A 16790-nucleotide genomic window follows, 5' to 3' on the forward strand; every position below is an offset into this window, starting at 1 on the left:
AGTGTGTTGGGGGCAAGAGAGCTACAGTGAGCGGAGGCCTGTTCCCTGGTGCACGTAGTCTGGCTGTCTCTAACCTGTGATTCTGAGAGCTGGGTGTGATGTGGAGACTAAATATAGCTGCCAGGGAAGAGCTTTCATTGCTCAGTCCACACTCAAAACCTGAGTCATAGCCCATCTCTGTAGCTGGGCAGAGATATCATGGCTGACTTTCCCTAAACAGAGCAGGCAGGAGGAAGGGTGGGGCAGTCTACTGGGCAAGGGGTGCCTGTGGGGCCACTCAGTCCCTGGTGTGTCTCCCTGGAGTTAGGCTGGAGGTAAGAGAATAGCAGCAGAACAAGGGAATGAGGTCTGACCTCTTCTTATCCTCCCCTCTCCATCTCCCTCCTAGGGAGGGGAGGTGGCTTCAGCTGTCCCAAATAATGCTTGGGGTGGGTGGAGCCTTGAGGCAGACAGGCTGCACCTGGAATTCTGGCTATACCTGTCCTCCATGGCTGAGCCGGGTCAATCCAGGCCTTGGAGACTGTGAGAACTGAGGCAGATGCTATGTGAGGCACCTCCCTTGGTGCTGACATGCAACTGTGCTCAGTGGATGTTAGCAATCAGAGAGGCAGTCTTGGGCTTGCATTGCATTTGTGAGGGCAGGAGAGGAGAGGGACAGGGCGTGCACTGCTAAGACAGAGTCTGGCTATGTCCTTCCTGAGAGCAAGGCCCTGTAGGTAGCCAAGAACATGCCCTGTGTGTTTCACGTTTCCTTGGCCCTTGGGCTTCCAGGCCAGGGTAAAGTGTTCATATTCTGAGACTACAAGGGTTTTATTGGCTAATAAACATTTACCCACCAAGGTGAAACTCAGAGCCAGGGATCTCTTCCTTCTCTGAGCCCTCTGAGACTGTTCCGCATGCCCCTATTCCTCTTTCATCACTTTTCCCTTAGTGTTGTGATTTTTTAAAAAACATAATTTTAAATATAAAAACTGCTTTATTGTGAAATATAATAATCATTAGAAACATTTCATAGAACACACATTAATGATGAATGAATGGATGAATGAATGATTTTAAGTACCTATATAGACTGTCAAGGACTTTGCCTACACCCCCAAAATCCCTGAATCCCTGTGGTCCTTTCCACTCCCATCACTTTCCTCCCCCTAAATTAAATCCTTTGCTTTTATGGAAACATAAGTATATCTTTGGCAACCTCCTAAGTAGGCTTTCTGAAACACCATTGTTTAGTCTTGACCTTTTCAAACTTTATATATGTACATATATAATATGTTTATAACATACATATAACTGGAATCATAAAATATGTATTTTTCATGTCTGTCCTCTTTGGCTCAGCATATGTTTGCAAGACTGATTTATATAATGAGGTTTAGTTGTAGATTCTTTATGATAACTTACTTACCAGATCAGATCATAAAGACAGTTTGTCTCTACCTTTCCAATCCATTTTTTAAATTCTTGTTTCACTATGCCAGCCAGAAGCTCCAGTACAGTACTGAATGGAAGTGGTGGTAACAGTTTATTTACTTTATTCTATTTTTTATAATAGCTTTATTGAGATATAATTCACATAACATACAATTCACCCATTATGGTGGACAACTCAATGATTTTTTAGTATATTTAATGAGTTGTGCAATGAGCATGACAATCAACTCTAGAACATTTTCATTACCCCATACCTATTAGCAGTCACTCTTCATTTCCTCCAAATCCCCTGACCCAGGCAACCACTAATCTTTATGTCTCTATAGATTGTGGACACCTTGCAGTTGCTATTGTGGAAATTTTATATGAATAGAATCATACAATATATGCTCTTTGTGACCAATCCTTGTCTTAGTCTTGATCTCATGGGAAAATTCTCAGGGTCTCACAATTGTGTTTGCTGTCTTTTTTTCTAGATACCTAGTATGAACTAAAAATTTTTTTTTTGCCCTAGTTTTTTAAGAGTTTTTGTTTAATTATTATTTTAAAAATCATGCATATGAGTAGATGTTGAATTTCATCAAATACTTTTCTGCTGCTATTGAGATGATCACATGATTTTTCTTTCTCAATATATTAATACAGTAAATTACACTGATTAATTTTTTAATGTAAAACCAGCTGTGCATTCCAGGAATAAACCCAAATTAGATATGACAAGTTATCTCTTTTATAGATAGTTGCACTTGGTTTGCTAATATTTTCTTTAGGGTTTTTGCATCTTTGATCATGAGGAGATTGCTTTGTGATTTTTTTTCTAAAAAATATACATTCCACCTTTAGTATTATTTTAATTTACCCTAAAACTTGGTATAATAAGATCAGTAGCAGAGCTCCCCAGCTCTTTTATTATCTCTCCTGGTATGAGGACTGACTGGGCTCAGCTGGGCAGTGCTGCTGCTGCTTTGCCTGGGTCTCCTGAGGTTGAGTCAGATAGCAGCTGGGGCTGGTCCATATAAGGGATTGCCTCTGTGTCTGGTGCCTGGACAGGGATGCTAGGAGACTGGGAGCTCTCTCTCCAAATGCAAGCCTGTAGGAAGGGGTTAGATGGTGGCTGGCCTCCAAGGGTATAAAAGCAGAGATGGTAGGCCTTCTTAAGGCTTACTCTCAGAACAATTGTTTCTTCACTGCATTCTAGTGATTAAAGCCAGTCACAGAGCCAGCCCAGACTCAAGTGAAGGGGACTGCATCTGGTTGTGAATACTGCGAGGGTGGTTCATTGAAGGCTCTCTTTGGAGACTAACTGGCACAGATATCAAGGATATTCTGGCTTCATGACATGAATTGGTGTACTTGTGTTTGAACCTACCATGCTTCCCAGTCTTGACTTATAAGTACTTTTCAGGGAAATGGAAGTATTTGAGTCACTGCTAGATCCTTCTAAGTCACTCACTTCTGCCTCTAACACAGAGTTTCGTACAGAATAAAAGGTAGTGGAGTTTGGGTAAAGAAGAAAAGAAGGTCATACTGGTCTAGGCCTGGAACACAGGCCTCACTTGGGAGACTCCAGTCTATGGCCCTGTACCACTGGCCACCTACTGGACCCCAGAAACTACTGGGACCTTCTGTTCTCCACAGCACCCACTAAGAACCCCACTTTGTGTGACTCTGAACCAGAGGCTGAGTATCTGGTGAAAAATTAGACCCGTCATGCCTAAAGGGCTTGCAGGTTGGGGATAAGCTTAGACAAATAGGGCAACAAAAAATTCCGTATCACGTGGCATAGTCATCTGCTCTCATAGAGGCCAATAAGGACATGTAAACTCTGGGGAGTGAGAAAGACTTTCCAGAGGAGATGCTTGAGTTGGGCTTGAAGGAAGTGTAGGACTTGTCCAGTGGGCACAAGCACTCCAGGCAGAGAGGACAGCGTGAGCAAAGGCACTGAGATAGGCAGGGCTGGTATGCTAAAGAAAGGTTCGTGGAACCATCGTTCTGAGAGAGGAGGATAGTGTGGCCTTGAGATGAGCCCAGGCTCCAGAGTCAGACCAGCCATGGCCAATAAACGTCTTCCTCTTTTTATAGGTTCAATTTAAGGTGGACCCTGGTCTCCATATCTGTGAAATGAGGATCAATATGACCATCCCCAATAGTGCCTGTGGTTGATAGGGTGTGTATCTGTGCCTGGCACATCCAAGTGTCTCATAGTTGCTGGTGATTATTGTTAGGATTATGATGGTGATTAGGTTTAGGTTTACAAGAAAAGTGGTTGGATCATCCTATGGGTGCCGATGGGCTTGCTCTTCCTGCTAATCAATGGGGCCCTGGAGTGCAGGGAGCTTAGTGGAGGTTTCTGGCCTGGGCCCAGAGGCAGCAAGAGGAGCCACCTGCCCATTTGAGTTCTGGCTGCTGCTGACAGAAGTGGGCAGTGCTCACTGGTATTGGACTGCCCAGGACTGATGTCCCTGCTGCTCCTCTGGTTGCACCAGGTCCTTGGATCTTGGTGCTGTCATTATTTGTTTGCCCCTTCAGAGACACTCAGGCTGAAATGGGAGCCTGATGCTGGCCCTCAGACTATATCACAGCAAAAGGAATGGTTGGTGATCCCACTCCCACCAAGGAGTATTTGCTGAGTGAATGAGCAGATGTCAGGACAGTGGATGTACAGTTATACCTGGAATAAAGACAGAGGTGGGATTTAGCATCACTTCCACAAGAATAACCTGCCAAATTAACCTGAAGAGATTGGCATTAAGCAGATTGGGTAACTTTGTCAGCACTACAATTTTCCTTACCATGGAGTATTAAGAAACTTGGAACCTGGGAAATAGCAACTTTGTGGAACTAAAATATGCCGACTCGGTCAGGAAAGTTAGCCCCTCCCTCCCTTTCTCCCTTTCCCAAATTTTCAAGTATTGTTGTGTACCAAATGGGACATTTTAGTTTTGGGATCTGGAGTGTGGGGTGAAGATGGGCAAAGAGCACTTATGGCAAGGTTGGGAGGCAAGTTGGGCACAAAAATAAACAACTCATGGTCAAAAGGCAATAAGAATCACCCAACAGAGACAGGAGAAGTACTTCAGGAATTCCATGGTAGAAGATGTCTGGACGTGAATTTGACCTTGTTGTGAGTTTGATTATTGGTAAGCACACTTAGCCACAGCATCTAAAAATCTATGCTTAAATATTGTTGGCATTGTACCAATATTCCCATTCAAATGCTCCTTGTGAGTCATAAAACATATTTTATGATTCACAAAATGTTTATTTTTTATTTGTTTTACTATAAAGCAAGAACAATGAGCTACATCATCTGTGTTAAGCATTTCATAAACCCACACATCCATTTCCTTGTTCAATTCTGTACCCTTTGTCTGAACATTCAACCAGAAATCCGTGTGTGAGAGCTCTACCTATAACAAAAATTGCAGCTCACTTGCCTCTAGGGAGAAAATGTGCCATCACAGAGATGAGACAGAACTAACTTAATTTTTTTCTGTCAGTCTCTGTAGTAGATCAATTAAACTTCCAAGGAGATAAAATATTTCAGACTGTATTTATTACATTAAGTATTTATGTTCAGGCCAAGCCTTTCAAGCATGATGTCATATAAGAATGTAGGCTGATTAGATCAATTCAGCAGAATTTGCTGTAACTTATTGGAAATCTAATTGTGTGTTTTAATTTAGTGTCAGGAGGTATTACATTCTTCAAATAATACAATTTTCAGGCTGCATTTAGTAGCCAGATGGGTCCGTCACAGACTTTGGTGATGGCATGTTGGTGGGGTAGATGGAAGAAGTTGTGGCCTTTTGTCTTTTGGGCTACCCCATGCAAACAGACTCACTGACTTCGAACTCCACAGAATGGAAAATGGACCAAATGTTTCTGGTGGATTTTCCATGGAGCTCCCATCAATAACTCTAGTGTAGACTGAAGCGATTAGCAGTCATGGAGTCTCAGCAGGGTGCTGAGAACATCTTTATTCTTTAGCAATTTCAGTGGCACTCTGTTCTATTCCCACCATCTGAATAAAAGGAGATGGGGAATCATGAGTCACAAAAAAGAGTTTGAAGTCAGTGAGTTCCCTTTTAAAGAAATGTTTAGAGAGAGTAGAAAAGACAATGAAACACAAGAAAAATATTAATGTCATTCATAACTTAGTACTCAGAACCAACCACTGTGAATATTTGGTATTGGTACATTTGTTTTCTTTCCATTTATAAGTTTACATCTCTAATAAATTTGTATATTTCATAACTTGGAAATTTTAAAATTTTAAATTAAAACATTTAAATTTATAAATATTTTCTATTTCTAAATAAATTTATAGGTGTACATATGCACTTATGATCACATATGGATATGGTACATGGCTATACATATACATATATATTATGTGTATATATGTATTATATATACATGGATACATAGGTATTTACACATATATATCATACCAAAGGCGATCACATTTACTTACTGTTTTTATTTTATTTTTTAAGATATATCTTATTGATTATACTATTACAGTTGTACCATTTCCCCCCCTTTATTTTCCTCTGTCCTGCACACCCCCTCTCATCCTCATTTCCCTGTTAGTTCACGTCCATGGTACCCTGCTTTTTAAACTTAATATTTTATTATTTTTTTTTTCATGGCACTAAGTATATAATATAGTTTTGTCATAGCCTCACGGTGTTCTGTTTGGGTGACTATAACTTGACTGTTAGGTTACTCAGAATTTTTTGTTGCTATGTGCCATTCTAGGATGACTTCCTTTGTAGCTAATTTAATTTTGAGCCCATTCATTATTATAGCTTTTCAATTGCTTAAAAAAAAAAACCCTACAATCCCAAATCTAGAAACCTAGTAATTAAAACATGAAGCTTTTAAAGTTTGTTTGGCTTATCCCTGAAAATTCTATTGGCAGAATAAATTATTTTACTTTTTTGTCAGACAGGAAGGTCTTCACGAAGGAACCAGTATAGCCATGGGAACATGGGAACTGTGCGTAATGCAGGGGGGAGGAGCAAGACTGGTGAGGACACACACGGCACAGTCACTTTCTGTGGCAGATCTCACTGCTTTTCCTGGGTGGACTCTGGGGTGGTGCTCAGAACAAATCGAGTTCTTCAGCTGATTATTGAAACGAGTTAGTAATTGGAACAAACTGTGAGTTGTGATTTAGAATTGCCCTTTAATTTGTATGGGGTTAATAGAAGTAATAATTGTTTGAGGACTTAGTACCTGATGCTTTATAGAATTTCTCCTAGGCACCTCTCTCAGGTGAGAAAGAAAAACTTGGAAAGGTGGATAGATGCCCCATGACTGTAATGGTGGAGCCAGCAGCCAAAGTTCAAAGCCCACTTCCTCCCACCTCAGCAGGATGCACCAGCTTTCCTACCCCAGAGACATCACTCTCATTTGATAGGATTTTGATTATGATGACTTGGTTTTGGGGCCAAAGTTTTCTAAAACATCTTTGTTACCTCCCTGATGTAATAAAAAAAAAGTGCTGAGCCTCTCTTTTGGCTGACTCAGCGTTGCCCCATCACTAACAGTGGCATATGTGGTGTGCTTTTCAAGGCCCTTTCAAACATTGTCACTTGTGACAGGTCCTGACTTTGCCAGTGTTGACATCAGGCCATCTTGAGTTGTACTGCTGTGCTAGTCCTATACCAAACGGAGCCTGGCTACTGTACATTCTGAGTTTTTGCTGTCTTATAAATTTTTGTCTCTTTTCTCAATATTACCCATCAATATGACTGCCATTGGCAGCCACATTGTTTTCTAGGTTGTAGCAGTCTTGTAAATCAAACAATTTATGTTAGAAGTGCAATCGGAACAATCTTTAAGAACTTGGTTAGGGCCTTGAGTATGCTTTTCACAGGCAAAGTGCATGTGTTTTGGCATCTGGTTTTCAATTGGTAACTATTTATTCCCCTGCTGGCCTGAGTATCACAGAGGATACAACTCCATTTTATTGCTTCTGGTTTTCAGTAGTGTCCAGAAGTTGTTTGGGCAGAAGACATATGGAGAAATCTGGTGATGCTATTGGTATTGTGAATTATGGAGAAAAAAAAAGAGTTAGTTTTATAAAGATCCTATTTTTTGAAATATTTTTTTCTTTGTTAAAAATGGTTATGGGAGTTAGAAAGATGCTGGTTATAGAACAATTTATATTTAATTTCAATCATTGAAATTCCGAAAACGTATGTTAAAGTTGGAAGAAAAATTCAGCTTTGTAATTCACATATTCTAAAACTATTCCTTTTGTGTTGAAAGGGATTTAAACACTTGTCTACTACAGTCCATACTGTGTATAAAGTTTCTGTACAACATCACGTCAAGGGGTCTTCAGGGTATTATGACCACAAACACATCACTCCCAGAGAAAACCCACTGTATATGAATAGCATGCTGATGGTAAAAAAAAGAAAACCCCGCTTACTCTTACTTCCATCCATTGCTTCTATCCCACCTTCCATACTTAGCAAGATAGCCAGAAGCTGTTACTTCATATCCATTGTGCCCTGGAGTAAAATCAGCTAAATCATCCCAGTTCTTTTCTTTTCACACCTCCCTCCCTTCTCCCCCCTGCCCTCCCTTCTTCCCTTTCCTTCTCTCCTTTTACTCTGATGACCTGACCATTACAGAAAGGAAAAGAAATTTATCCTCCTTTTTTCCTACAGGTTCGGTCTCTGTTAAGGCAACCATGACCAAATTTTGTCACAGTGAGCTTATTGTGAAGTCATATTAACCACATGCTCTATCGCTGAGCCATGTCCCCTTCTGTACAATTGGATTCCTGGGCACAGATCACAGACTTTACAGTTTTCCTTGATAACTATCATTGCCTTAGATTTGTCTTCTTGTTTGCCTTTGATCTTGTCTATTGTATAGATTGCCTCTCTCAGTCTTGCCCCTATCAATATTCTAGGTCTGAAAATCTGTATTCTCATTCAGGTAAGGATAGGATGAAGAGAAAGTGACTCTCACTGGTTCATTTTCAGCATTGTTCCATGTGACTGTTTAGATGTTTAGGAGTCCATCTATAAGCATCAGCCTCTGTGATGGACACTTAAGCTGCTGTTCAGACTTGGGGTGTAGAAGAGGAAAGAGGGTGACACTTGTGATGGGCTGTATCCAAAAGAATTTTGTTGGCCTGGGTGTATCTCTCAGGGTCTTCTGCCCTGCTGTAGAAATACCCACCCAATTGGCCCTGTGCAGAGTTTTGGGACAAAGGCTGGTTCCATGCATATGTAAAAATCATGCAATGTTCCCTTAGCCAAAGACATGGCAAGTGGAGTGGATTGAGGGTGTCAACCCATGAAGGTAAGGCAGTATGTTGCTGGGGTGAAGGGCCTTAAAAGTCTTCACCTACTGGAGGAGCCATAAAGAAGTCTCGAGAGCCTTGGGTGTGCCTCATTTTTTTTCTAATAAACTTGATGTGAAGTCTTTTTTAAAAAATGTGCTCAACTTTATTTTTAAGAATTTATTTTTTATTTTAGTTTAGTTTTAATTGTGGTAAAACCCATGTAAGATAAAGTTTACCATCCTAACCATTTTAAGTACAAAAATGCTAGATACTTTCTTATTGTTGTGCAACCAACACCACTTCCAACTCTAGAACTCTTGTCATCTTCCCAAACTGAAACCCTGACTCCATTAAACCTTAGCTTCCATTGCCCCTGTTCTCACACTCCCTGGCAACCATCATTCTTCTTCTATCTCTGTGAAGTCGCCTATTCTAGGCATCACCTATAAGTGAAATCATACAGAGTTTGTCTTTTTCAGACTAGCTTAGTTAATTTAGAAAAATATTCTTGAGGTTCATCCATGTTGTAGCTTGTGGTAAGATTTCCTTTTTTTTTAAGGCCTAGTAATACTCCATCATATGTATAGCCCTTACAGTTTTTAACCGCAGTCTCCCAGAATCATTTTCTTCCTCTAGTCCTCAGTTTCCCATCTGTCTAGTGTGGGGGTTGGTGCACAGAATCTACTCTCTCCCACAGCCTCAGTTCTGTGAGTTAATTTATTTCTCTTACCTCTGAATCTGGGTTTTGCCAGGCAGTGGTGTACTTACTGGTGTCTTTTGTGGTGTGTGACCTAGCAGGCATAGGCTGTGTATCCAAGGGAAGGAGTATCTGTCTTACTCAAGTGGTACTTCTTCATACTGCAGGTGACACATCCATTATTGAGTCACAAATCATCTAACTCCCCTTTGATGCTTACTTACACTGAAACAAAGCCTTGCTGTGGGGCAAGAATCAGCTTTAGACATGTTGAGCTAGCTCCTCTTGGGCTGGCCTGACTAGGGATGGATGCCCAGGACTGAGCCTGAAGACAGTGGCCCTTTCTAGGCCCCTGACATCCCAGTATCCCAGTCAAGTTCCCTATGACTCTCAGCACCTACACAGCTCAGACTCCCACCCCTCACTGACCCTCCTCATATTTGCTAATAGGGTCTAATTCCAGTTTTCCTTCTTTTTAACATTCATTTAAAATTGAAGTTAAGATTCTGAGTTTAAAATAAGTTTACATTCGTTGTAGAAAAATGAGAAAAACTCTAAATGGACACAGAGAAGATAATCTTTAGTATTCCTACTGCCAAGCTGGTTCACCTTCTTCATATTTTGGTGTCACAGCATGTGTGCTCCCCTATGGGAGGAAGATGTGGAAGAAAGGCAGCCTACCCTGTGCGGTGGCTCCCTAGACTCCTGGCACTAGCACTATTTCTAGCAAAGACTGCAGCTTCTGCCGAGTCAGGCCTAGTGTCAGTGTGTGGCTGTGTCTGTGTGAGAGTCACTAGGAGAAGTGGAACAGTCAGGACTGGGGATCTGACACTGTAATTCTTTGTTTGCTGCTCTCGGTGTAAATGTCATCAGGCTTGAGGCCTGTCAGGGGCTCAGGGTTATGGACTGTACTCTCAGAATTTGCTTTGTAAACTTGGCATTTGTGATTTGTCTTACACTCATCTGCTGTATCAGCCCATTGGTCAAAACTGAGGCAGGAAGTGACAGGTGCCTTTCAACCTCCTGTTCCACTGCTGGAAGGCCACCAGGAGGTTCTGGTCCCACCTCTGCACTACACTATGCAAGCTTGGGCAGTTACTCCCGGAGCCTCAGTTGCCTTACCTAGAGTGGCCTTGAGTGATGCTCACCCCTTAGGGGAGCCAAAATGGTGATAAGAGGAAGCAGTGGGTGCTGGTGAAGATGAGCCTCCTATTGCCTAAGCAGCCTTGAAGAAGAAGAGAAAGATGCCCAAATGTGCTTGAGAAAAGAGTGTGGGAATGACCCAGCTGCTCCCATAACCATTGCTGCTGAGGCTGCCTCATGAAGGCTGATTCCACAAGTGGGCCCTGGGGCCAGGCAGCCCTCCCTGTCTACCTCCCTCCTTTCACAAATACTTCCCAAGGACCTGGCCTGTTGTAGGCACTGTGCTAGGTGTTGGGAATAGAGTAGAGAATAAGACAGAAGGGTACTTTCCCCCTTGGGAGCCTACAGTTTTGGCATATGTGTGGGGGGATACAGACAACAAATAAGTCAACAAACTATGAAAAATTCATTTACTCTTTGTACCAGTGTGGGGAAGATGTGAGTAGAGGGCTCTAAAGGAGCCTCACCAGGGAGCCCTGAGGAGATGGTCCTCAAATGGAGCCTTGAAAATACAGATGTGAGAAAGCTTCCAAGGTGGAGGGAGGGTCTCTTCACTCACAGGCAGTGCCCAGAGAAGGGTGCAAGGTAGGGGGAAATGTGTCCTCTTTTGAGACAGAGGGACTCAGTGGTTAAGGAGCAAGTCCTCTGCCTGGTGTGAGGTCCAGCTCTGCTACTTATTATTAACATCAGTCTCGCCTTGGAGCCTACTTCTGAGAACTGTTCTGAAGTTCTAGTCCACACAGCTCCCCAGCAGGGTTCTGCTGTGCCTGGGATGTAGGCCTCTACAAGGAGGCCTGGCTGGTGACATCCCAGAGGAAGGAGCAGAGGGTGGTGGCACCCATCACACAAGGATTTGAAAGCCACGGGGAAGGATTTAGATACATTAAAAAATGTGGATTTTGGTCCAAAACACTCTCTATTTGCAATGCTGCTTTTTCCAAAGTCACTGAGTACTTTCAGAAAGAGCCAAGGGACTACCAGAGCACAAAGGGAGGGGCTGGCTTTGCTGCCCTCTCCCAATTGTCAGGCCTCAGGTATAGGCACTGTACCTGAGTAGAGTAACTGAGCACTGCTGAGCATTGCTCAGTTCTCCCCTCGAAACTCAGATGGCAGATAGAACCACAGGATTACATGATCAGACTCTCCATATTCCTCCCCCACCCCTCAAAAACAAAACAAAACAAAACAAAACAAGAAAAAACATTTTTTGTATTTGTCTTTATCTCAGAAATGGCACCTCCATTCATTCAGAGGCTTGGCCCAAACCTAGGCATCATCTGTGACTCAGTCTTTCCCATTCCCCTTCTTGTAGTCCATGAGCAATCTGTACAGGTTCAGACCTTCATAGAATCCCAGAATCTGGCCACTTCCCACCCCCTCCCCTCTAGCCTTCCTTGGGCCAAGCCACTGTCAGGTGGGACTGCATTATTATAGTAGCCTTCCCCACTCCCAGATTCAGATAAGTTTAAGACTTTCTTTACTCAAACCCACTGAGGCTTTTTCTCATGGTGCCCTGCATGGTCCATAGGGCAATATGAACTTGGTTGCCCCTGACCACCCATCTGCTACTCTCTCTTGCTATAATCTCTGGCTTTAGTCCATCTGAACACCTTGTTGCTTCCTGAACAGATGACTTCTGTCCCCATATCTATGCTGTTGTACTGCTCTTCTCTCTAGTTGTCCTGCTCTTCTGGATAGTCATATAGCTGTTTCTGACTGTCACACTCAGGTCTGCCAAGCACTGTGCTTTGTTCATGCATCCATAGTACTTACCAGAGCCTGATTTTTCCTCTCCATTAGAATTGTGCTTCATGAGGCTGGGGTCTAGCTGCTTTATTTCTGCTCATTAGTCACTAGGGCCAAGAACAGTGCCAGAAGCTCATGGGCTAGTTGCTAAATACATTCATGACTGAAGACAACCAGAGAAGATGGCAGTTTCTCAAACTTAGTATGGCAGAGTGTTGTCCTGTCCCTGTTCCTGGACAGGGAGTGGGCCATGCAGGGCTGGCTGGCATGCTGGGCCAGGCTATTGTTCTGAAGCCCCCTTCCACACATGGGGACTATGCTAAGTGATTGCCAAACCAGCTCCTTCAGAGCTTCTCAACTCTCAGTCCATAGCACCCTTAGGTTCTTGCTTAATTTTTCAGGACATTCTTGGGCCATAAGAAATACTCAATGGTTCTGTTCATAAAATGGTTAGGCCCAAGCAACTCAGTAAGCACTTACATCTCAATAACTTACTAATTATTGGAAGAATAATAATTATTAGAAGAATAATTAGAAGAATAAATAAAAAAAATAAATAGTTACCATGACTTTCTAATGGATGCAAGCCTGGTAGGCTCTGCATGGCTTCTGTGACTCATATTGGAGGTCACCACCCTCATTTTATGATTCATGTGGATTTTTGTGAGGTGCTTGCAAAACAGCAAAATTCAGCTTCACAAAATATATAACGTCCTTGAAAGACATACAGCATGAGCTCATGTTAAAGCTGTTAGCTGCCTTTTAGCTAGCAGCTTGAATGGCATCTGACATGTGGCTGCATTTCCTTTGGCTTCGAATATTTAAAATCTCACCGGAGTGTCGTTCTGGGTTCTTAAGATTCTTTGGCACATAGTTTGGGGATTGTAGGGTTATATCACTAGATCCTCATAATGATCCTGTGAGGTAGGTATCATCTGATTTTACAGAAGTATGAGTTAAGGCTCAGAAAAAACAAGATATTGGTCTAAGGCCATACAGGGAACCAGGACTGGCCAGGTCTCTCTGGTGCTCTTATAATCCCTTGGATTGTCAACTGGATCTCTTGAGTTGTGCATTATTGGAATCCTGAGCATTTATTACCTCTCTCTTTAGTGTCCAGAACCAAACAGTACCAATCAGCCCTTTGTTCCTACCCCAAGTCCTGAGAAACAGAATATGGACAGTGATGATAGCCTGTTGTTTTTTTTCTTTGCAGGGGGCCCACTGTGCTCTTGCTGTGTCCCAGACCCCATGGGGTTATCTTTCCTCCCTCCCTATGGCTGCCAGAGTAACCGCACGGCCAGCGTGGCTGCCCTGCGCATGAAGGCTCGGGAGCACTCAGAGGCTGTCCTGCAGTCAGCCAACCTCCTGCCATCTGCCAGCAGCAGCCCCAACCCTGTGGCCAAGTCGTTGCCCCCTGATGGCAACCAGGACAAGACCCCTTCTGCCAAGGAACAGAGTGAAGGTGAGAAGAGTGTATGAGGGTCCCAGGGACCAAGCCTGGCACCCTCCCCCACCCCTGTTTCTTCCAGCCTCAGCCCCATGGAAAACTCAAAAGAGCAAGGAGAAGCCTGCTGCCCCAGAGCCTCCTCTTGGACTCAGAAAAGGAATGAGACCCTCCGCTCCCTTGCTTTCTGGAGAGTGCCTCTGGCATCCCACCAATGGGCCTGTGTTGCCCTGCTTTCTTTGGTCATAGGTCCTGATGGTACTGGTGACACTGGAGCCAACTCTGGTGAGACCTGTGGGGTTTTCTTCTAGTCCCAGAAGTCTTAGGGGGAAGTAGAGTTGCTCACCTTGTCGTCTTCCTGTCTGTTTCCTGGTCTGTTTTTGAAGGTCTTGTCAACCCAAAGAACTATGACATGAGATGCCCAAGGCTAAGGCTCATGCTATGAATTGGGATTGTCCTTGTTCCATTAGGAACCAGGAAACTGATATAATCCCAGCCAACTCCTATTCCCCTCCACCAAGTCTAGCAGCCATGCCCTCCTTTCTTTTGTTGAAATATATTGGTTGTATATTGGTTGTAGGCTTGGTTAGGTTAGAAGGTGAGAAGATATAAGGTGGGGAGAGGCTGACAGGACACAGCCTATTTTGAGGGTATATAGTGGCTCTGCCCCCAGCAACTCTCATTGGGAATCTCAAGCCTGACAGGCTGTCAGCTCCATGAATTGGGGCCACCATCTGGACACCGCAGACATGGAATGAACAAGGCCCTTCCAGCTGAATCACCTACTTGCAAGCCCTTTCTCTCTGGACTAGACTGCTAGGTCAGTGGAAAGCAATGCTCTGGTCCAGGGAATGCTGAGGGCCCCTGAAGGAGGGCTCCCAGGAACACCTCTGAAATAAGTATGCATCTGGATGGACTACCTTTCCTCAGGTTCCTGGCACATGGAGGGAACACTCCAGTGGTTTATTTATTTATTTGTTTATTATTATTTTTTTTACTGAAGAAAAACACATTAGAAAATGAGATGAGAATGATGTATATGCAGAAATGGAGCATGGGAAGAAGGCTTCTTCATGGTATGAAGAGAATTAATTCCAAAGGGCCAAATTGCATAGCGATTTCACTTGTAGTCTGGTGTGTCTGTCTATTTTGTCATTTTCTCTTGTGTGGGTAGTAAACTTGAAGAGATCAAAGGGAAATGTGCAATAGCATGAGCTCTGTCCTTCCCCACCAGGGTGTCTGGTCCCCAAAAGATGGCAGTCTTTGATGGCTTACTGAGGGCATTTCCATGCAAACCCTTTTAGCTTTTATGATGATTATTTTCCTTTCAGTTGTCATAATCAAAAGGCTCTGTTCCTTTTTTACCCACTCCTATGAAGTCCCCCAAATAATACTCCCGAGAGTGTTGTGTCTTGTCTCTGATTACTGCAAAGCATTTGATAAAATACACTGTCTTAGAAAAAAAAATCTAACCCTTCTTTCTGCTGTATTTTGCTTGTTGAGTACCAAGATGAAATGATTTGCCAAAAAGCGGCAAAGTTGCTTCTGTTTCCCTGTAATTATGAATGTTTGGTTGAACAATGTAAGCTCAAGCCCTTATGTACACTAACTCTTCAATCTAATTGTTTGATTAAACTCGTATTTCCTCCAGAAAGGTACATAAATAAGTGAACTGTTGAGCAAATTAAGAATACTTAACAGCATTGCATCTGAAAAGTAGTTATGCTGATTAAATTTTGTGTCCTTGAGGACTTTCAGGAAATTACTTTTGATCGTCAATAACACAATTAAGTAAACTACACACACATTAGCATGAATAATTGATAAGAAATTATGTATTACCACGAAGTACTGATTTAATAATTCATGATGCGACACTCTAGTGACTGTGCAAAACTGGATAACATCAAAAGTCTGCCTAATGTTACTGAAAGGAAGGAAAAAAGATGAGCACCAAACCTCCGCAGAGATATCGAGTACTTAGTTTTGTTGTACAAAGGCAAAAAGTAATTATGCATGCTGTAGCTTCTGTTTGTTTAAATACCTGAATAAATTTAGAAGAGTTACAAAGAAAGACATAAAGATCTCAGGTCCTGTCTCTGCTCCTGGCCCTGGGCTGAAGGCTTGCGTGGGGCATACTCCTTGACCAGGCCAGCATGAAAATGGAAATCTCTCTGAAGCTTCCAGGCAAAGGGCTGGGAGGCCTTGGCTCAGGAACCTTGTAGCAGATGCTGGGACAAAACGGGGCTGCTGTGTAGGCCACAGCTGCCCCCTAGAGCCAGTACCTGCAGGAGTTAGCCCTCCTGTCCTGGGACAGATGGACTGATGGATGGGCATGGCCATGCTGAATCACCTTCAGGACTGTCCTTGGCGAAGTTTCCTTTCTGGCAATGAGAATGGCTGTCGATGGACCTCCTATAGGCTGTCCCATGTATAGAATTTGATAATGTGACTATAAAAAGGCAGCCAGGCTTCAGTCTTGGAAGAAGGTCTAGGCCCCAGGGGTCAATTGGTTATTATTATTCATCTATTAGTTTAAGGCCTCTGAAGAGCTTTCCTTAATGTCTCCATGTTAAGGGAAAGGAGTCTGAACCCATGACTGAGCAGCAGCCCAGCCATATTGGGGATGACAGCCTGCTTACTGCGATGGGGAGCAACAGTGGCAGTGGCAAGAAGTCAGAGTCTCCCTTCTCCATTCCTCAGTTGGCACTTTATTTAGGAATGTCCAGTGCCTGGCCTTTCAAATGGGAAGCAGGATCTCCCTTAGTAAATAATCCCCATTTATTAAGACTATCTCATTGTCTGGAAACTTTATAGAGGATAGTTCATTTAATCCTAATGGTCAGGTCACAAGGTAAGTATTACTGTTCCCAATTCACAGATAGAAAAATGAGGCACAGTAATATTGGACAACTCCTTCAAAGTTACATGGCTGGTAGGCTCTGATGGAAAGAAGGAGAGCTTTGTCTCATGGTATATCACACAGGGAGGGCTAAGTAAATGAATTA

The 16790-nt window shown here is 43.0% G+C and overlaps 1 protein-coding gene across 1 annotated transcript in view; it reads left to right on the forward strand.

Annotated features, from left to right (window-relative positions):
• Window positions 1–13833, forward strand: part of DRGX (dorsal root ganglia homeobox) — a 29403-nt gene extending 15570 nt beyond the window's left edge. The window contains exon 7 of the mRNA XM_045842350.1: window positions 13552–13833. Coding sequence (XP_045698306.1) covers window positions 13552–13817 — 266 coding nt within the window. The 3' untranslated portion in view covers window positions 13818–13833. The remainder of the gene's footprint in view (window positions 1–13551) is intronic.
• The last annotated feature ends 2957 nt before the right edge of the window (window positions 13834–16790 follow it).

This window comes from Phyllostomus hastatus, unplaced genomic scaffold (assembly GCF_019186645.2).
Source record: "Phyllostomus hastatus isolate PE091 unplaced genomic scaffold, TTU_PhHast_1.1 phas_contig_38, whole genome shotgun sequence".
In the NCBI taxonomy this organism is placed as follows: domain Eukaryota; kingdom Metazoa; phylum Chordata; class Mammalia; order Chiroptera; family Phyllostomidae; genus Phyllostomus; species Phyllostomus hastatus.